The sequence below is a fragment of the Onychostoma macrolepis genome, chromosome 03 (genome assembly GCF_012432095.1).
Source record: "Onychostoma macrolepis isolate SWU-2019 chromosome 03, ASM1243209v1, whole genome shotgun sequence".
Lineage (NCBI taxonomy): Eukaryota > Metazoa > Chordata > Actinopteri > Cypriniformes > Cyprinidae > Onychostoma > Onychostoma macrolepis.
In genome coordinates this window covers 34,925,125-34,947,859 of record NC_081157.1, presented here as the reverse complement: position 1 = coordinate 34,947,859, position 22,735 = coordinate 34,925,125, and the positions used below count along the sequence as shown (strand labels likewise).

The 22,735-nt window shown below is 37.9% G+C and overlaps 1 protein-coding gene across 1 annotated transcript in view; it reads right to left on the bottom strand.

Moving 5' to 3' along the window:
• cacna1aa (calcium channel, voltage-dependent, P/Q type, alpha 1A subunit, a) overlaps positions 1–22,735 on the bottom strand; it is a 116,367-nt gene that overhangs the window by 30,223 nt on the left and 63,409 nt on the right. Inside the window, 13 exon segments of the mRNA XM_058771799.1 lie at positions 3,464–3,560; positions 5,553–5,680; positions 7,706–7,856; positions 7,948–8,045; positions 8,172–8,237; positions 9,210–9,326; positions 12,770–12,853; positions 14,633–14,743; positions 15,045–15,209; positions 15,348–15,549; positions 15,753–15,893; positions 15,970–16,130; positions 17,219–17,318. Of these exon segments, the coding sequence (XP_058627782.1) occupies positions 3,464–3,560; positions 5,553–5,680; positions 7,706–7,856; positions 7,948–8,045; positions 8,172–8,237; positions 9,210–9,326; positions 12,770–12,853; positions 14,633–14,743; positions 15,045–15,209; positions 15,348–15,549; positions 15,753–15,893; positions 15,970–16,130; positions 17,219–17,318 (1,621 nt within the window).

The following is a 22,735-nucleotide window of genomic DNA, read 5'->3' as shown; positions in this document are numbered from 1 at the left end:
TTGGGTCCTAAAGCAAAACCAGTCAAAAACCACTGATTCAGATGCCCATGAAACTGAGGCAGCATATGCTACAAATCAAATTTGTATCTGTATGATGGTGTATTTTGTTTTCATATCAGCATCTGAGCTGTCAGTCAAAGAGCTTTTCCGGGAGGAGGTTCACATATTAAACTCAGTCCAGCGGATGAAGTAATAAATTAAAACATCATTACATAAACGTGAGAGTTTTAAAGTATAATTCATCCTGTACTGATCTGGGGAAAGATTATACTTAAACACAGAAAGTCATAATTGCATTGCACAGGGTTAAATGTTACCTCAATCCTTCCGTTACCATGATACCCTCTGCGATGCAATCACCCACGTTACCCGATGTCTCCCCGTCCCGCTTCATCCCAGAAGAAACACTCACCCTCCACCCCCACTACCCTCTTTCCCAGCATGCACCATGCAGTCACATGCATCACAGGACAAGCAACAGAGCAGCCAACACTGAAAGCATCATCTAGTTGGTTCATTTCAGCTCATTCATTTAGGTTTAGTAGTGGTTGCTGTCATTGAGACTCATTCATAGATGGGCTACTGGATAAAACAAGAGCTCGATCCAGATTCTCTGGTCTCTCAATGCAAAAAAGATGGGTGCAGGCTATTGGTTTAGGTTAGAGCAGCATTCTCCAAGAACAAAAAAAAAGAACAAAAAAAGGAAATGGCTTTGTGAGTTGTTGTGAAGAGGATGAGCTAAGAGTGAAGATTCGGCTACCCGCTGCGCAAGGGTAATACTTTAATGCTACGGATGATAAAGAGAAAAGCAGTGGGTTGCCAGAGAGGAGTACCGGAGCAGGAAGTTGGTTTAGGGACTGACAGCTTTTACAGGAGGAGTTTGGATGGCTGAGATGGTAGTGATGAAAGAGACAGGACAGAGACAGTGACACCAAATTTAAAGAGAGCTCAAAAGCTACATGAAAATCCGAGGGCGAAGGAGAATGAAGCGGAAGATAAAGCTACAGGTAACGTAAGAATAGAAAGCTCTACCACAGGCTGGTCACATTCTCTACAGGCGATCCACTATTATCGGCCCTAATGTTTGACAGGGAGAAAGAGGGTGAATGCAATGGTCGTGTTCACTGTTCTTCATTCCACTGAAGTTAGGGGGCAGCAGAGACCCCGTTAGACAGGAAGTGTCCTGTCTGATAGAATACACAGAGATTGCTGGTCTGCCACCACATGTTTATGTTGGTGGAGATCACTGAACACTCTATGAAGCAAAATATTTTATGAAATGGGAGATCAAATGGGACAGAGAAAAATGGAGGGGGTGGGGCAAAGGTAAGAGAAAGGAGATCCCAGACTTGTTGAGGGCTCATTAAGGACACATATCTCCTTTCCTTCTAGCTGCCGTTCACTGACCTAAGGGTGAAATGTCAGTGTACGGTTGCAGACAGACAGAGAGAGGAGAAAGAGAGAAAAGGCTAAGGGGTATCTTGTGGGAGGGGCCAGTGGCCTGGAAGGCGGGGCATGCAGATGATTGGCAGAATGTAAAGAGGAGGGGCTGGAAACAGATTAGAACTGCATTGACAGAAGAAAGAGAAGTGGGAAAAGGATTATTTGTGCAAAAGAGTTGCATTGTACCAAAATGACTTGATTTGATTTGTTCATTTGTAGGGCCATAACGCTACCCAAGGATTATGTGTGTGTTGTTGCGTATGTGTGTGCATGTGTGCTTATCTGTGCATTAAGCGAAAAAAGAGAGACAGAGAGCTGGTCCCAAGAGGAAAGGGTCCCTAAGAGAGCGGCATCCACAGAGCTGAGGGACTCGGAGGACTAAAGTCCTTAGGGCCTTCCTACCACTGCTGCACACGCACATTTGGGGGTGTTTTTTAATGTGCGTGCATGTGTGTGTGTGTGACAATGTGAATACACACGTGTATGTGTTTACATGCGTCCCAATTTGCGTACTTATGCACTATTCTATGCCATTTTATAGTAGTGTTCACACTAAAAATTTGATGCGTGATGCACTTAACCGAAATAACGAAGTGTGGAATCTTGGACACTTCATGGATTCAACTGTCACCACTTTCCTTACGTAGCAAAGGTGGAGGGACAACACGACTCTGATGCTGGATGACAAATTAACCATATATAATTCATAAACTAGACGGTAGTGCATAGTATAAGTGCATAGTGTGTAGTGCATCATTTGGGACACAACTTTTCTGTTTATTATCACACTGCATCTCAGATCTGAAATTCAATTATTGATCACTGCTGTACATTAAAGCATAATAATCTTGCTTTAATGTATTGATAAAGGTGTAGAATGTAAAAACAAATCTGAGACCTTTACGTTTCATCCTTCGAAGTTTCAAAAGCTATGAAAGTGTGCGTTAGTGTTTATGTGTGCGTATGTGTTTTCATACGGTGCAAAAGTGCTGAGAAGGTTAGTCCGTTCCCGCTTCCCTGTGGATCGGCCCGCCTCAGTCTAACACCCTCGAACCCGGCCCTGCCACCAGAATCACAATAGCGGCCTCCATCAGACAACGAAGGAGGAAAAGAAGGAGAGAAAATAAAGAGAAAACACCAACAGTACAGACACAGCGCTGGTCACTCGGAGGCCCTCTACCTTGTAGGCAACCCGTGCAGGGCACTTCTTCCCCAGGCCTAACGGAGGAGACATGTGCCTGAGCATCTCATACATATCCCTGAAACTGATTCTGCCACTGGGCAACCGAAACAAAACAAAAACCAAAGGAAATGTGCATGGGAGAGAGAGAAAGAGAAGAAGAAAAGGGGTAAATCAAAAAAGAAGGGATCAGGAAGGAGACGGGGAAGTGGGAGGGGAGGAGAACAGAACAGAACAAAAAGAAGGTTATTGGCCTGGACGAAAGGAGCGGCTTGGTAAACTAGGCTGCCGTAAGACTGATGATCGGTCATTTGTGGGTAAGGGGTGGGGGGAGGTGGGAGGGGGCTGTGCTGAACGTCTTGAGTTGCTAAAAAGGCGTTCTATGCAATGGGGCAGGTTGCATAGAAGAGCATGCGGGCTTCAGAACAGGCATGAAGTCCCGCTGCTGGCAGGGCGTTGTAATGAAGTTTAATGTCAATGCAGTTTCTGTCCCCCTCCACCCAGAACAATGCACGCTACCATACCAGCTAGGCCTAGCCGTGCCTCAACAGCAAGCAAAACAAAAATCAAAGATGGCTGATTCGTTTGTTTTTTTGTTTGTTTGTCTTTCACTTTAGTGGTTTTCTCGTTTGCTTGTTCCATACACACTAGTGCACTAGTTCATGCTCCTGTAAGTGTCGGCATTGTCCTGCACATTCTCATTGTCATATCAAGTAGAATGCAAGTAGAAATGGTGAGAGTACAAAGACATTGTTGAAAAGAAAAAGAAGAGGAGGTAAGCGACATTCATTGCATTCTGGATGCTAGCAGATAATATTAGTTTTTAAGTGGAAGTCAAACCTTGCAGGCCACCCTATGAGGACATTTCTTGCCTAAGCCCAGAGGGGGGTCGATAACTCGCAATAAACTGTACATATCCTTATAATGAATGCGCCCGCTGTAAGAAGAATACAGGGAAGTTAGAGAACACAACTCAGAACAGAGACATTGGCAGGAAGAAGAGCACAAGAACAGGAAGAGAAGCACAGAATCACACACACATTTTCTTATTTGCTCGTCACCCGTTTGTGCCGTCCACACCTCCATATTACTGTTCCTCACCCGTCTCTTCTTCACTTCTTGTTTTTTCCTTATTCCTTCCTTTCACTTTTCAGTTTGTTCTGTTTTCTTCCTATATTTCCTCTTTACCTGTCTTCCTTCCTCCCTCCCTCTTTTTCTCATTTGCTTTTGTTTTCTTCCTCTTCCTCTTCCTCTCTTTATTTACTCCTTCCTGAATTTCTTCCTTTCTCTTCTACATCCGTTTCCTTCCTTCCTCCTTTTTTTCTGTTCCATCTTTCCTTATTATATTTTTTTCATTCTCTTTATCAGTTATTGCTTCCTTCTTTTCTGTTTTCCTTACTTGCTTCCTCTTTTCCTTCTGTTAATTGTATTCCTTATTCCTTCCTTTTGCTTCTCTTTCCCTTCCTTCCTACCTTCCTTCCATTCTCTTTTCCATCATGTTTTTCTTTCTTGTTTCTTCACTTATTTGCTGCTTCCCAATCCCTTCTCTTTTCCTTTCATCATTTGTTTTCTTTACTTACTGTTTTTTGGCTTCCTTTTGCTTTCTCTTTCTTTCACCTTACATTCTCTTTGGCTTTCTTTTTTCCTTCCCACATTCTACCTGTTTTCTTCCTCCCTTCCTTTCATTCTTTGTTTTCCTTCCTTCCTCTTCCCGTTTCACATGCCCTTCTTTCCTCCTTCCTTTCTCTCTTTCTCCCTTCATGTTTACCTTCTATTCACTTCTATTTTCATTTCTATACATCTTCATTCTTTTCCTTTCCCTTTTTACTACATCTTTTCTTTTCTTGCTCCATTTTCCACTTCATTTCTCTTCTTTCTTTTTTTTTTTTGTCCTCTTTCCTTCTTGCTTCTTTCTTGTCAGATTGATTCTGCCATTCAGAATGAAGACTCTCTGAAAGACTCACTCTCCTCAATCTTTTCAGCATAATTTCCCTCGGTAAAAAGGCTTCAATCCTGCTTGCATGTTAAGATTCAGTCCTTCCTGTTCTTCTCTGAATATCTGATTAACTCTCGGTTGCTCGCCTACATTACTGTCTAACACACAACATTAGGGTGACAGGCACTGGAATGCAGATACCGGGAAACTTAGCGTGTTCAGTAGAAGGGAGGGGGCTGGCACAGTAAGTTTGGCTTGCAGTATGCAGTATTCCAGAGTGGGAGGACTGAGACTCACAGAAGGGCACGTAGGAGGGTTTGGGGGGGATTGATGGATTTTAGCAGAGCTGAGAAGCTCAAATCCATGATCCCTTTCTCTCAGCTGGTGCTGTGGTATTCTCCTCCCTGTTTGGTCCAAGGTAGGATACAATGAAGCCAGGCTCTGTACGTTAAAGACTTTGCCAGAGGCCACGGCTCTATAACGATGTCAAAAACGAAGCGTTCCAGTCGAACACATAAAAAAGAGGGCCAATGTGGTCTGTTATATAGGACAGAGGCTATATTTACAGTTGTGAAAATGTACAACACATTTAAAGCACACTGTCCTTGCACACAAGACCAAAAAATGTTAAAATAGCCTCTTAAAAATGGTGTGTCCAGCAAATTTAGAGGCCAAAGAAATTTGAAAAGTTAGGGTCTGTTACATCTAATTCTGCATTTTAAAAGAATCCATGGTCTCACATTTTAGGACATTATCAAGTATTTACCAAGAAACATGTTATAGACAGTCTAATGATACCTATTTAGTACTACCAAGAGTGTATTAATAAGTTTAGTGAGACGAGTAATTAAACACAATTATAAGCTCATTTCGTTTATAAATTTGCTTCAGGTCACTAAGTAATAAGTACTTTTCACAATTAGTATGTAACATACAAGATTAGTATATAATAAAATATTGAAAGATCATGTTTATGTGTGCAAGTGCACATACCAAGCAGCTGGATCATACTCCGCCCAGATTCTCACATACTCGTCCAGGTGATGGGGTCCAAGGATAGAGGAGTCACGCGTCAGGTACTCAAAATTATCCATGATCACAGCCACGAACAGATTCAGCATCTACACACAAGTAAATCACAGGCCTAAGCAGACAAATCTGACAAGTTGAGTTGTAAATTACACGCCACATGTACATGAGACTATGTTATTTCTCCGCTTTTAAGCAATATTAATACAGTACAATCATGGATATCTCACTGTATTAAAGGGGACACATTATGCAAAAATCACTTTTATAAGGTGTTTGAACACAGTTGTGTGGCCGCAGTGTGTGAAAACAACCAGCCTATAATGTTAAAAATCCACCAACTCATTTTTTTTTAATAAAACCAATAAATCATAAACAGTCTCTCCCTCTGTTCACGTCACTGAGGGGAAAAAGTCCCGCCCATTTGTGATGCTCTCTGCCCTATTAGCATAAACACAGCCCTGAGTGAGAAGCTGCAGTCCGCCATTACTGGAGATATATACAATGTCAGCACCAAAGAGGCTTTACAAGTGTTGTGTTTTGGGATGCACTAATGAACATAGGAATCGCCATAATCTCCCCCCATCTGAGCCGAGGACACTGTCGTTAAATTTCATTTTCGAAGGAAATATCCCAGAAAAAATTGGTAACGTCCCCTAAATGTTTAGGAATCAATACCAACGCTTCGTGCGCGAACGTCAGCTGCAGACAAAGTAAGCATCAAGCGTTTGTTTTCCAAATTGCCTTTCTGAAAGAGCTTCTTGGCACTCTGCAAGGCTTATTGCTAAAGCTATCATTGTCTCTGTGTATTTTCACTGATGCTGCCTTCAAGTGCTATCAGAATGATTGTGAATAGGAATGTGGTAGTTAAAAGTTGCGTATGAAAGCAATGTGAGTTGATCGCATAATCAAAAGTGGGACTTATAAAGCCTGTGATAGCATGAGACCAGCTATGTTGTTATTTTTATCCCGCCATGCTCCCCGTCTGTGTAATTCATAAACACGAATTTATTATGCACAGTATAACCAATGAGTGACTTTGAAACAGAGTATGTTTTCTGTAAAGATAACAGGCTTGTACTAATAATGGAATGTTTATTTGCAAAGGCTAGCACTGCTAATGCTGGAGCTAGAGCTCTTGAAGCTCCGCCCTCCTCTCCAGGAGCAACAGCTCATTCGCATTTAATGCAACATACTCAAAATCAGCGCATTTGGGCTCATACCCTAAAAGTGGCAATTTTAACAAGCTATAAAAATTTATCTGTGGGGTATTCTGAGCTAAAATTTCACATATTCGCTCTGGGGACATCAGAGACTTATTTTACATCTTTTAAAAAGGGGCATAATAGGTCCCCTTTAAAAAGTGGTCAGTGTAATTGTAATTTGTAACGTAATCCATTACATTGCACATTTCAGGTAATATAATCAGAGTACTTAATGATTACTTTTAGACTACATTTGATCTTACTCGTTCATCATATTGATTTAAATAGGATGATCTTGTACCATATTGATATAAAAAAAGATTAATAAAATACATCCCATGCATTTAATTAACAACATGAAGTGCATTAAACATTACATTACACCAAGGTTTCCCATGGGGATCATAAAGGAACTGCAAGGGGTTGGTGAGTTTAATGAAAAGGTGATAATTAATTAAATCATAATAATGTAAAATGAATAATGTCAAATTTGGAATCTTGTTACGTAATCCAGATTACATGTAATCAGTTACTACCCAGCTCTGTATATATATATATATTGTTTTGCTGTATCACTGGAACAAATGGAAAAGTAATAGAGGAGTATGTCGCATGTCTGAGTCACTTTTCACCACTGATGACGAATGTGGCGACCACTCAGCAAAACATCAAAATGATAAATTCTAGTGCCAGATTCCCTCTTACTATAATATAACGCCCACTAAAGAAATGGAAACTGCTGCTCAACAATTGGAAATCTTGTCATCTGTATTCGATACAAGCTTTCCAAAAGCTATTTCATAAAATAGTAGGGCCAAATTCAGCCATCGCAAAAAGCTGTGGTGAAATGTCCCCACTAAATGGCGCCTATGAGCACAACGGTAGTAATAACAAGAGTGCTGACATTCTCACCAGAAAGGAACAGAGGAAGATGAAGGAGACAAAGTAGAGGTAGGCAAACTCGCTCCCACATTCTGCCTCCGCGTTACCAGAGAGAGGATCACACACCTTCTTTCCCAGACATGACAGCATGATGTCATGCCATGCCTCACCTGTAGCACTCCTACAAACACACGGTGTTGAACTACGGTTATAAAGTGTTTGTAACCCACACACAACATTCAACAGAGCCAGTCTGTGATTCACACACGAACCTGAAGAGCAGCATTAGGGCCTGGAAAAAAGTCCTGAAGTTGTTGTGCTGGTTAATGGCACTCTCACCATCCTCTTCAATCGCAATGTTCCCAAACAGCTGTGAAACACAAAACCCACCCCAGCATAAACCCACAATCTCATTGCCCACTACCTTCAAATATAACCATTTGCCTATTCTCAGTATGTCCTGTGCAGCCTCCCACACACTCTCTCACATACTCACCTGCATGCCAATGATGGCGTAGATGAAGAACAGCATGGCGATGAGTAGGCACACATACGGCAGAGCCTAAGCACAGCAGATAAGTCAAAATAAACCATCAATTAACTGGCGGTCTGAGGAGAAATGTGCAGCACAATGTCAACATGTTAGTGTAAATTTAGGTTAATTAGGACACATTTTGAGATGATTAGGGAAAAAAGGTCCAATTAACCCCTACCAAAAACCCTGACTACATAAAAAAAGTTCTTTATGCTTAAATTCTTTATGCTTTAGTAATTCATTGTCCACTATTTTGTGCACACACTGTAAATATTCTCTTTCCATAACAAATTTCTGACTAGCACATATCGGATTAATATCATGTATAATGATTTGTTTAGGTTTTAGTTTAGTTAATTTACATGCTAGCTAAGCGCCTCAGTTTCAGCTTACACAGTCCCAAGGTTATTACTGTTTACTTAAACTAAATCTAAAACTACTAAAAACACCTTTCCATTTTGATACATAGCAGAAATATAAATAAAATGAAATAAAAATATTACATGGAAAACCTAAACTAAATGAAGATTAGTAATGAAGAGGTAAAATTACTAACTGGAAAAAAAAACTCAACTAAAACTAAAAATGAAATAAAAATAAAAATAAAACATAAATAATAAAATAAAAAGTACTAAAATTTACAAAAGCACATAATAAAATGACTAACAGTTAAGCTAAAATAAATAAACAACTGAAAATATAAAAATAAAAGCTAATTCAAAATATTAATAAAAGCTATATAATATTAAATAAATAATACCTAAATAACAATGCACAGGTCAAGCAACTCAGTCTGCAACATTACTGATTATAATCAGACTCTTCAAAAGAAAGTAGTAAAAAAATATATCATCATAATGCACATTTTTATTCACAAATTCATTATTGTTTTTGAAATAAACAAAAACAACCTTCATTAACCAACATTTCACCAGTAATTTAATGTCTGACTCAAAAAACAATGGTTGCATACTGTTTTGTATGTGCGTGTAATTTTACCTTGAAAGACTGGACGAAGGTCCAGAGCAGGATGCGTATGGTCTCACCCTGCCTGAGCAACTTAATGAGACGAGCAGCTCTGAAGAGCCTTAGAAAACTCAGATTTATGAAGTTGTTCTACAGAGACAGAAAGGAAGCAGTAGACAGAAATAGAGAAGGGGCAGACAGACAGAGAAAGGAAATGATGTCAGTCCAAAACATTTGATTACAAACTGTCAAGAAATTAAAAAGGAACTAAAGGAAGGAAGAAAAGAAGTAGGAATAAAATCAAACAAGGAGAAATCAAAAACAAATAATCAAACTGACAAGACTGAACAGGCTCAGCATATCCAGTGGTGAAAAGGGGAAAAGACAAAGATAAAGGGAGGAGGCAGCAACTCATACAAAAAATTAATATAATTATATAATAAACTAAAATACTGTAAAAGAGTTCTCATTAGGGAAGGGAGTGCACAGACCCTAACTTCTTGCTTCAGTCAACCAAATGCACTGATCTGTAGATTCACGTGGAATCATGCCAACCACACTAATAGCATACAATGACCAACAGAGGGCACTAGCAAAGACAAGGGACACGTGCTGGGTTAAAGGACATATTTCAGTCAGTTGTGGGAAAGTTTTGTATTTTTTTGTTGTCTTTTTCTACTCTTTTTTTTTTTTTTTTTTTTGTAAGCGCCAAGAACTGAGGGGAAGAAATGACTGCTTGTTGTCCTTTAAGCAGCACAGATATACTGGGAAACAAAAATAGGTGGATTTAACTCCATCTCTACCTTCATAACTGACATATTTAGATGTCTTTAGTACGCTTACATCTATGTGTGTGTTGATGTATTTGAATATCTGTATGACTGTATGAAGATGCAGTGTCAAAAACAACAATTACTAGCGTTCCCTGTCAGCAAAAAAGCGCAACATGCATTCAGGAGAAACACTAAACCTGCAGAGAAACACTAAACGTTTAAACTGTGTGCTAAGGATCAATTACACCTCAGCTGAGAGGGGGTTTGTCATATTGTTAGACAAGCAGGGGTGAAAGGTCATCATGACTCGAGCACATGCATCATTATATCATCATCAGCCACAGGGAAACAGATGCATTAGATGCATTACTCCAAAAGAAAAATTACAAACCATCTACATGTAGATGTTGCAGAAGCATGGTTTATAGCAGTATTTTTGGAGGTTGATTAAACAACCATTGTGATTGGTTTATTCGGGTCATGGATATACACATGAGTTTCATAGTGCATTTTGATTGGATGGAGTCATCAGAGGGCAAAGCCGCCATAAAGAAGAGTTTAAAGAAAGCATGTAAAACAAAGATAAAACAAGACATGAATTATCATTATGCATATCAACAAACCTTTCGATTCAAATAAAGGTTGATTATAACAAAAAACATTTTTCAAATGACGCACTTTTCATATGCAGTTTGAAAAGCTTTTATCAATACATATATATTTGACTGTCTTATAACTGGAGATCTGACTTCAGTAATTAATTACAAATTTAACAAAACATCAGCACTAAACTCCTCAGGTGGATCTCCGAGTACAGGACTGGGGCTTAAAATAATAATAGATAAATAAATAAAAACACTTAGTAATATCATATAATACAGTATTTCACATCACATTTCTGTTAAAAGACACCATGAAATGAAAATAAAAGCCCATTTGTGTTTGCTTTGAGCTCATCGGTATGCTTGTATAATCCAAAAAGCTGATTTAATTCAAATTTAATGTTCATGTTTAATGTTTAATGTTTTTCTTTGCTGGGGAAATGGAACAGAAGTATTGATGACTGAAATGTAGGCCTAATAAAATGCCCTTTAGAATGTGAAAGTCCCTTTCCCCTAATACAACCTGTCATCGTAGTAAATCATGGTTTTGCCAGACTAAAGTCTACTGCTATTAAAAAAAGAAGAAGAAACAATTAAGAAATAAATCAATAAATTAGTTAATTAAACAAACAAACATTTCAAAATAACCACATAAAAATATTACATTTCCAAATAAATGCATAAATAATTACATTTTCAAATAAGTTATACATTTCTAATTCACAAAGACCAATAATGTAACTAAACTCTTCAGGTAAATAAATAAAAAAAATAAAATAAAATGGCAAAATAACTACATAATTAAAAATGTCCAAATTAATAATACTTTTGATTCTTAAAGACATTGCCTGGGTTAGTGCAGTTTTCTTTCCTATGTTGACAGAAACAGGTAGTTTGGGCCGGACATTTTGAAGGGCTTGTCTCTTTTTATTATAATTATTATTATTATTAGGCAGCAGCTATTTGCACAAAGTGTAAATAGTGATAGATGCAATTCACACTAAATGCAAATAGCAATTCATTCTATTGACACCATGTTAAAATAACAGGATTTTCTGCTATTTACACTAGTTAATGCAAATAGTGGCAATTATCTGCACCTCAGTATTGTAGTACATTATAAAACAGTATGCAATAATAAAGTATTGAGTGTACATTATAATTTTAATTCAAATTATTAAATGGATGCCACCTTATTGGGACAAATCCCTCCATACACCTACCCTAACCCTTTTCAACTTTTCGATTATTTCCTTCATTTTTATTAAAATTAAATGCCTTTCCAAAGTGATATTAAATTTGAAAAGGGAGAAAAAAAAAGTTCAGCAAAAGGTGGATTCGAACTCGGGTCAATCGCATCAAAAAAGCCACGGCCACTGGAACCGATATTTGATAATCATGTTTACTCGCAAACACATGTTGGTGGGCGGAGTTAGTGTAAATAGCTTCTGCCAACAAGGTGGGCTACTTGCATTTAGTGTAAATCCACACTTCGTTATTATTAAACAGGCAACTACAGGTGTGCGATATATATAATCTAGGATAATATCGTAATTGTTGTTTTAACAATGTGTGATTTGACATTATGGAGTACATCACAAAAACCAAACAAAACAGACTTTATTTACATTACAGTCATGAACCATGATTTGCTAGGGCGGGACATTCTCATGAGTCGTCAATACTTTTGGTCTTTTGTCCTAGAAAAGAACAGTACTTTTTGAATGTGTATATTTTATAGTTTAATTTAATTTTTGGTTAAATTTTGATTCCATGGAGTCTTTAAAATGCCTTTACAACAGGTGTTGATGATCTGCTGTAAAACCAAGAAGAAAAAACACATACACAACACATGTTTTGCTAATATTTACAAACGATGATGGCATCACTTGCTGGATTATGAATACATGTTAACATTTGAAAACAACATTTTTACTGGTAGGTCAGTTTGATCTGGCTGGGGGATAAATGGCGATGCTGGAAGAGTAACAGACCCCCGTCACCACTGAGCACCACTGGCTCACTGATCTGCCTCACACACCAACTGGGACGATTATATAAGACTTTTAGGAGTTCCTTACACCTCAGTGAGCAAGAGAAGATCCTGCTGAGAGTCTCTCAATCACATACGGAAATACACACAAGCGTACAGACAGGATACACAAACAAACACGCACATACGCACTCACAGATGGTAGCCCTTCTGCTACACACTTACCCCTAGCTCTGTGACTAAAATATCAGTGATGCTGCCAAGTACAGTCACACAGTCGAAGATGTTCCAGGCGTCTTTGAAGTAGTTCTGTGGTAAAAAAGACATAGATGCGTTTGTCAGCTGGGCTAAAGGAGGATTACGCTTGACACACACACATACATTCAGTGACCCGCCGAAAGAAAAAGGAGCAAACGATTAATTTTCACTCTCTGGTGCTAATGAAACGTCCCCTTTCCCCCTTTTAGCCCTTATTCCTTCATTGAGTTTTCCAGCCTGTGTACAAAAAAGGGTAGATGCCTAGAAGACTAGTGGCCCAGATGCTGAACATGACAGCCTTTTTGTGAGCTGCCAAGTGAGTGCCTGCAGGAAAACAGTGCATTAGGGCCATTCAGTACACCAGCTGCATGGGATCAGGGGCACCGGTGCAAAGAATGTGTGTGTGTAACTCTTTCCACCAACCACCCGTCATACCCGCTGTCTTCATTTCACTCAAAATCTGTCCTCCTTTTTCCATTTTCCATTCCTAATCACTTCAATGTGCCCTCCAGCTCACTATCTTCATGTGCGTCTCTTTTAGCTGACTACAACCATTTTCTTTGTGTCCTGCGCTTCCATGTCCCAACCCTTTTCTCATCTACTTCAGAATGCAACTTCTTTTATCTCTTTCTCATGCTCAATCTGTTCATAAATCTGCTTGTGCAATGTTGATTCTGACCTCTGTGATTTTTAAAGACTTTTGTCCCAATTCCTTTAGCCCTGTTTCACACAAAACAGGTATATAAACACAAATAGGGTCCACAATTAACATTTTGCCACATCTGCCAACGGTGAGCGAGGTGAGAAAATTAAACAGCCATATTTATGTCTTAGTGGCAATAAAACTGTTTTTTTTTTTTTTTTTTTTGAAAACACGCAAACTATATGTTTGTCCTTAAAGGGACAGTTCACCAAAAAATGAAAATTCTGTCATTAATTACTCAAAAACAACTTTATTCAACGATTTCTTCTCTTCTGTGTCAGAATTTGACGCGCGTTCACAACAGTACCACAATGCATCTGCTTGTAAACAAGCCACAGTGGTTCTACGTCAGAATGCCGGCTCCTGCGTCAGCAGCATCACACGCATGTGTCGTGGTACTCGCGTGAATGCGCGGCGGAGACTGACATGGAATTGTTGAAAAAAGTTATTATTTTTGTTTTCTTTGCGCACAAAAAGTATTCTCGTAGCTTCATAACATTACGGTTGAACCACTGATGTCACATGGACTATTTTAATAATGTCCTAAATGCCTTTCTGGACCTTGAACGTGTCAGTTGTGTTGCTGTCTATGCAGGGTCAGAAAGCTCTCGGATTTCATCAAAAATATCTTAATTTGTGTTCCGAATATGAACGAAGGTCTTACGGGTTTGGAACGACATGAGGGTGAGTAATTAATGTCAGAATTTTCATTTTTGGGTGAACTATCGCTTTAAGACAATGTGATTGTTTGTATTTGACAATGAGATTTTTGTATGTAAATTTGTGTAATTGTCTCTCAAGATGAGCCATTTTCTGTCTCTTGGTCAAACTGCACTTCTCACATTTGGCACATTTAATTCATTCACATTTGATTTTTGTTTTGTTGGCCTAATGCAACAAAGATTCAATGTGTGCCAGTACATAGACTTGTGTGGTGGGGGGAACATTAGGCATCCTATATAAACTTCTGCTGGTAAAAAGGTTTTAAAAGTCTTTATAAGATATTGCAGTTTCTAGTAAATTCACTGTATACTTTCACTTGCATTTGCTGCTTAGTGAGTGACAATTCTGGACCCGAAATGCACACACATACAGTTAAACATGAGAAAACTGTACAGTAGACTCACCAGCACTCCAAAGGCAATGATCTTCAATATGCACTCCATGGAGAAGAGTGAGGTGAACACTATGTTCAGGTTGGCTAACACAGCTTCATAGGCATCTGATGCTCCATCATACTAAACAAACACAACATATTTAAACTGTATTAAACTGTATTTAGAAATGCCTCAAGTTTTGGTAACTGGACTACAAAAAAATGCAAACGTTGCAGAACTTCGGTATTGAAAATTAATTTTTAGTTTTACCCTATTTGTGGAAAGCACCGACAAACTAGCAATGCTAGAGTCTAAAGACTACAAACTCTGTAATTGTTAGTTTGTACCATCACAAACTTTTAAAAGCAAATTTACCATACATTGGAAGCCTAATTTCCAAAATATATAAAGCGAGATGTACTAAAGTGAAATACTGTCACACCTTCATCATAAGGACAATGGTGTTGAGGGCAATCAAGGCCATGATGGTATATTCAAACGGAGGAGACACCACAAACTCCCACATGCGGTACTGGAATGTTTGTTTGTTCTGAGGCATGTGGCGTGTGAGCGGTTTAGCATTGATGGCGAAGTCTATGCAGGCTCTCTGAAATCAGAAGAGATACGAAGAGGTTAATCAGGCTGAAACTCTGCCATATAAATGAGATCAGTGCCAGCGCTATGCATAAAGAATGAGCTAGACTGATCATTTAGCTTAAAAACCATCCATTTGATATGTCCTCACCTCATTCTTTTCCAGGCTATAGTCCTCCATCATTTTGTCTCCTTGCTCCTGGAAAGTGATAATGATAAGAGCCACGAAGATGTTGACGAAGAAGAAGGGGAAGACCACGAAGTACACCACGTAAAAGATGGACATTTCCATCCGGTAACCTGGACTCGGGCCCTGATTCTCGTAGGTCGCATCCACTGAATGTTTCAGCACCCTGGAGAGTGGCAAAAATATGAGGCATTGAGTGATATGCTGTAATGTGATACTGTCAATTCATCAGATATGCCATTTAAAATAACTTCAACTTCACTCAAATTGTAATTTTTGATGAAAACATATGCATTACATTTCACTAGTTGCTTGAGATATTGGGTACGTACACTGAAAATTAGGTTAGGAATTGAGATGTATACATACTGTGGCCACCCCTCTCCCGTAGAAACGGTGAAGAGGGTGAGAAGGGCCCAGAGCACATTGTCGTAGTGGAAATCGTATTTCTTCCATTCCCGCTTCTGCGCCCGCACTTCGTTATCTCTTTCATAGACAAGATATTCGCCCCTAACAACAAAATGCTTTTAGAATAACACACCAATATGTCTGTTCGTCAGTGTGTTTGTGTGTGTTTTTGTCTCACCTGCAGTCACGCTCAAACTCCTTGGATTCATCGGTACAGTAGAAGAAACGGCCTTTGAAGAGCTGCACAGCCACCACAGCAAAGATGAACATGAACAGCATGTAGACAATGAGGATGTTCAACACATTCTTCAGAGAGTTCACCACACAGTCAAAGACAGCCTGAAAATAGACAAAACAGAGAAGAGCCAAATTCAAATGAAGTCTGAAAGCAAACCAAAACTCGGCCTCAAAACACAAACCAATACTTCAAAATGTAAAAATACAACTGAATAAATAATAATAATAAAAAAAAAAAAAAAAAATATATATATATATATATATATATATTAACAAAATATAAAAATACAACTGAATAAATAAAAATATATATATATATATATTAACAAAATATAAAAATACAACTGAATAAATAATAAAAATATATATATATATATATATATATATATATATATATATATATATATATATATTTGTTTTATTATTTATTCAGTTGTATTTTATATTTTGAAGTATTGGTTTGTGTTTTGAGGCCGATATTGAGGCCGATATATTTAATTACATTCAACTGAAACAAACCAAACAAATAATATAAAATGAAATAAAATAAAAAAGGCAGCAATAAAACAATCAAAAACAGCCTGAAAAAAGAATGAACAGAAATTAAAATATGGCCCGACAGTCAAACACAAACCTTATAAAATATGACAAAACAGCATCAAAACTGTACAAACACAATTAAATAAAACTATAAACGATCATAAAAACAGAAACAGAATTATAGCAAATCAGCAAAAAAAAAAAGAAGAAGAAAAAAAAAAGAAGAAAATCAAGCGCAGCCTGAAACAAAACATACGAAAGGCATTTATAGAACACAACTCTTAGACAAAAAACAGCATCAAAATATGCAAAAAAAGATGAATTGTATTTACATACAAAAAACAAAAAGAAAAACAACAAAAAAAAAAACAGATAAAAGCGGAAACAAATAAACAAATGTGAAAACACTTTAATGATAGAAACAAAGCCAAAAACAGATGAAGCAGTCAAGTGATACAAATAAATTAACAAATACAAACAAGGTCTGAAAACCAGACAAAACTAATTAAAAACAGGCTGGTCAAACACAGCCAGAAACAGATTACACAGAAAAATAAAGCCCATGTAGTGAAAAAAGCACAAACATACTCTGCAAACAGGCAAATCTCAGTCAAAACAAGGAGGAAAAATACAACCAAACACAGAGGTACCTTCAGCTTGGGCAGACGCTTGATGGTTTTCAGAGGCCGCAATACTCGGAGCACACGCAGCGACTTGATAGTACTGATGTCTTTCCCCTTGCTGCTTCCTCTGCAGATGAACACACACACAAACAACAGAGTTAGAAAGTGAAATGGCAGGAGGTGTTAGGCTACATGGGTAATTGGTCTTGCGCACACACACACACACACACACACACACACACAATTTAGGGGTGAGTTAGTAGCTCAGGCTGTTAAAACAATGAAACATGCCTGCTACATCCACACATTTACTCCCAGCCAATCAGGAATCTCGTCTGTGTCTCCTCACTGAGAATGTAGCCTGTTGTAGCCAGACAATCAAGCCCATTTCACAGCACTTAGGAAAGACACATACTAAAACACATGCACACAGTCAATCTCACAACACACACACTCTCAGATACACTCGCTGGTGTGGCTCATGCTGTACTGGAAACTAGCTCAGCGGATGTAATATCCACTGTACCGTCTTGGCTCATGCTGGAACCACCACCGTACCTCTTTTCCCAAGGAACACTGGCTGGTTTCATTACATTGCCATGATGACAGCATGAAACATAGGGAGCAGATTCAGGCATCCCTGCTGCAGAATGCCCAGCCAAACCTCTTTCTTTTTTGTTTTTGGGGTTGTCCATTGGCAAACACAACATATAAAAGGACCTGGAAACACATATCCAGTCACTCCAGAGGGGAGGACCTTCTAACAATCAGCCCTGGCTCTGCAGTGTGAAGAACCGTGTCACCCTGAAGCTAGTCAATCTGAAGACTTTCTGGCCTACATTATCACAATTTGCACGTCGCTCTTGTGGTACCCACGCACAGCCATCCACCAGATGCGTGTACAGCTGTTGCACAGCAGATGTGCGGCTAGTGACCAGCAAGCTAAATGCAAAAGTCGTACACTGAAGACTAAACTATGCGAATGTGTGGTTGTACACTGATTTATATCACTGTAAAACAAATTTATGTAATTATCCTTAATCACATACAGTGGGGTCTAAAAGTGATTTTTTTAAAAAATTATTACAGCATTTCTGTAATTAAAAAAGATTTTTGTCAGCTTTTAAGTTTTGAGTAAAAATTTGAATGGAAATGTTTTTGGAAGAAGTCTCATATGCTCTCCTAGCATTTATTTTACAACATACAGTAAACACAGTAATACTTATGAATATATTCATAATTGAATGCATGTTTTCACTGTCACTTTTAATCAATTTAATGCATTCTTACTGAATAAACTTACTGATAAATGGCAGTATATATGAGCACATGAACATAAATTGGTAAAAGCTATCAAAGTATTTTTTTAGTTTATGCTATCAAATGATTAATATTCAATAACTAATATCAAAAAATGTAACTTTATTGTAAAGTAATACTGATGCGCTCATGAATTGGACACCGCTGCTTCTTTTATAAAGGAATAACAACTTAAATTTGGTTCTGTTTCACATACAAAGCAAACATTTCTTTATTTTAGACTTTTCTTTGTCTAAAATTTGTCTAAAAATCCGTCTAAAAATCCTCACAACTTTGTTTTCACACTTTTGGACCTCTCTGTATACAATATAGATATATATTTCTCTCTCTCTCCATATATTTTGCATCTTTATTGCCTTCCCTGTCCTCTCTTCGCCTCTTCTGTCTCAGTGTCAAGGACAGAGGGCAGCGCTCTAGATTTCCAGCGCCCTGCCGAATCCTGCCCTCTCAGCAGATGTGGTTACACACTGTCAAGCATAAACAAGCGTCCATCAGAGAAGTGCTGTTAGAGTGACGGGTGCAGAGGTGAGGGACCTCTCAAACCCCCCTATCAGGACTACGTGGACTGAATGATCATCCACGGGTGGTTAACACAGAAACAGTGACAGAGTGATAGAAGGAGATGGGTGACTTGCAGACAGACATAGAGACAAATCCAAAAAAAGAAAGAGAGGAAAGCTGTGTAATTGCCAGGACAAGCATTAAGAGCAAAAGAGGGAGGAAAAGAGAGAGAAAAAGAGAGAGAGAGACATTACCCGCTGCCTCCGCTGTAGGTGTGAGCAGTTGAAGAGATGAGAGAGGAATCACACACACACACACACACACACACAAGACACGGAGGAGAAAAGGAGTTTGAAGGAAGAAATACATTAATATGAGACACATACTGTAAAAAGAGAGAAATAAGGATGCAAGCTTGTGAATTATTACACATTCACACACCCATACATCTGTGTTCTCTTACCCATTTATATCATTTACAAAACTTTAAACAATATATAAGCTACGCCAGCAGAACATTTAGCCTCATCTAACCAGACTTTTGACTTGCAGCAAAACGTCTGGTCCTCCTCGCAGCTTATTCTATGGGGCAAGAAGTGACCGCCTGACTGACATGTAAGGTGATCAACCACAGTCCGTTTTGATTTTATGTTATGTTTAAGGGCGGGGAATTTTAAAATAAAGTTGACCACAATGGAGCGCAGGTTCCAGAAGTAAAAAAAACAAACAAAAAAACATTCATTTTCTCCATAGTGGAACTGATAATTAAAAATAACTTACAATCTTTTAAAAACAGACCTGCTGTTAGCTACGAGGTTGTTTTATGCTGGATTATTATACTGAAGCCTACATTATTTACATTTATTTTGTTAAATAATCAGGTTTAACATCAGAATTCCTTGTGAAAAACTAAATTATCCATGATTCAGCAAAGAAATCTTGGGAAATATAAGCAAACGACACCAAAAGAACATTTTAGAGCTTGCCAACTCCCATGAATTACTGCAAATGACATAGAATCCATCTTCCTAAACTCTTAAACTACATAAATATTTACCGTCAACGTCTTTTCAATGGTTTTCAATAGTTTGTCTGTTGTTTTTCCCTCATGAAAGCCATACAAGCACAGTCTTGTATTGTCCTTTTTCCCCCCAGATTTTCAAATATTTTTTTTGCTTCAAATAAAATCTTTAAATGTTGTGATTCAACTCGTAGGTGATTGGTTTGGGTCATGACTTATAACTCTTTAATAAATACTTTTTAAAACCTCCTATAGGAAAAAATGAATGAGATAAATACTACCAGAACCAAAGTTGTTGAAAAAAACTGAAGGGGACTCTATATAACAATAATCTGCCATTGAAACTTAATTCAAATAGCAGCACAACAGTCGCATTGATCAGACAATTAGTGGAAAATGCGTCTACTTGGTAACACTTTATTTCAATAGTCCACTTTAGACATTCTGCTAACAGTAAGTAACTTTGCAACTACATATCAACTAGTAGTCATTAGAGTATTAGTAGACTGTCTGTTTAATATCTTCTAACAGTTTATTTTGATGGGTCCACAACATACAACATACTGACTATGATAAACTTTGCAAGTATGTCAACTTATTCTACTAACCCTAAACCTACCCTACTGAGAGTTAGTAGACATGTAGTTGCAAATTAATGAGAATTAGGTGGCATGTAGTTGACATGTAGTTACAAAGTTACTTATAGTTAGTAGAATATCTAAAGTGGACTATCAAAAAGTGTAACCATCTACTTTTATACTTACAGACAAAACCTAGAAAACAATGTGGAATGTATGTTTCTGGCTCAAACAAATTTCAAACAGAAGAAGATTTGACTATCAATTTCAGTCTGAACTTGCCTTTTTAGTGTACAATAAGCACAGAGAGTCAGTGAACAGACTGTGGGTGATCTGTAGGCATGTAGTCTGAGGCTGAGTCTAGCTAACATACACATATGCACACTTTCACACAAATCTAAATCTATTAGAGTAGTAGTTAAACATGCATTGCCATATTGCATGTGACTTCATTGCTGTGGTGACAGCTTCTGGAGTTAGTTGCCATGCCTCCTCATTCATCATGATCTCATGATACAGCGCTTTAGAGCTCATACCGTCACATGGCATACGATAGTATGTCACATGGCACTGTCATATGACCATAAGCACTTCACCTGCAGGGCAATGGAGACCAGAATCTCTGCTGGAGTCTGTTATTCATACAGATTTATTAAACATGCTACTTTTATCTGCAAAAACCTTGATTCACTCCAATTTATTAAGACCAAATCCAGCACTCAGCACAAAAAATACAAATAAAAGCAGACTCCCAGCAGGCTCAAGTCTGTCAGCTCAAGCAGTTCACAGGCTCACATCAGGAAATGTGTACAACTGTGTGGCCTAAACACACACAGACCTTCTCAACAAACATCTCTCTGAGGCACGAGAGACGTTGTCTCAGTCATCTCTTTTTATTCTCTAGAGATGATCAGGATCAATTCCATCACTAAAGACTTACTTAGTATTGTCTGTGCCACTAACTTACTCAAACATGCTATATTAGACCATGCAGTGCATCTGTCCTATTCCAATGTGTCTTATTTGCTAATCATCCCTACAAGTAAAAGTAGAGTACACCTGTTGAAAGGTGTGTAGTAAGCAGGGATGAGATGTTTACGCAGAGATCTTTGTATACTAAATGGCCCACCAAGAAAAACGGCATCACCGATATAAACAGATCAGTTCTGTCTCTGATTGGATGAGCTGCATTCACAGCTGTTTTAATGCACACCGGTGATCACACATTCTATATATTATCGCATCAAGTTGCCACGTTGCTTGAGAACCTGATTCACAATGTTTTAACACAAATGTTATGTATTTGTTATCCAGCTTTCTGACTCTATATGTCAGCATAGGGAAGTGCATACTGGCATCTGTTTCTTTGAACTTTGTAACTATGCAGATTCTCTCTCTCTCACTTTCTCTCTCAGCTGACTTTTTGCCGCAATAAATAGACTGCCTAATTGGATCTTGCGTTCATCAAAATGGTGATACACATCTCAATTGGACAGTGCCCTTCTAGGAGGTGAGCAGTTTGATTGTCTGTAATCCCATTATGGTGTTATCTTTCTGGGCAAAGACCCTGTCCAGCCTTAATAGGTCCTAATGCATTCTGCGTTGTCTTGTTTCACTGCTTTACATGGGCAGCTCTGCAAAAGTGATCTGTATATAGAGAATTGCCTGACATTTCCTCTGCATGTCTCACTATGCTGCTATGAAATCACTCTGCAAGTGTATCGGCCTAATCTGTTGATTTTCTATCATGTCCAGATTATTCTATGAAAGGACCACCTGTGTCCAGTCATCTGATGAAGTGCACTAACTATCAAAATCTTTACATAAATAAATAAATAAATAAATATTATATATATATATATATATAAAAACATAGAAAAAGTATAGATATAAACATAGAAAGTTAAATATACTAAACAATAATTGTAAAATTATATAATATCCCCTGTAATTTACCTTGTATTTAAATTAAATTTAAATTATATTTTAAAGGAGTATCTTACATGTCTGTAAATAATATATATCATATATTATTATCAGTTGTTCCTATTATATATATATATTTCATAAATTACTATATCTAACTATGTATAATCTATATAAAAATAAATGTAATACTGTTAT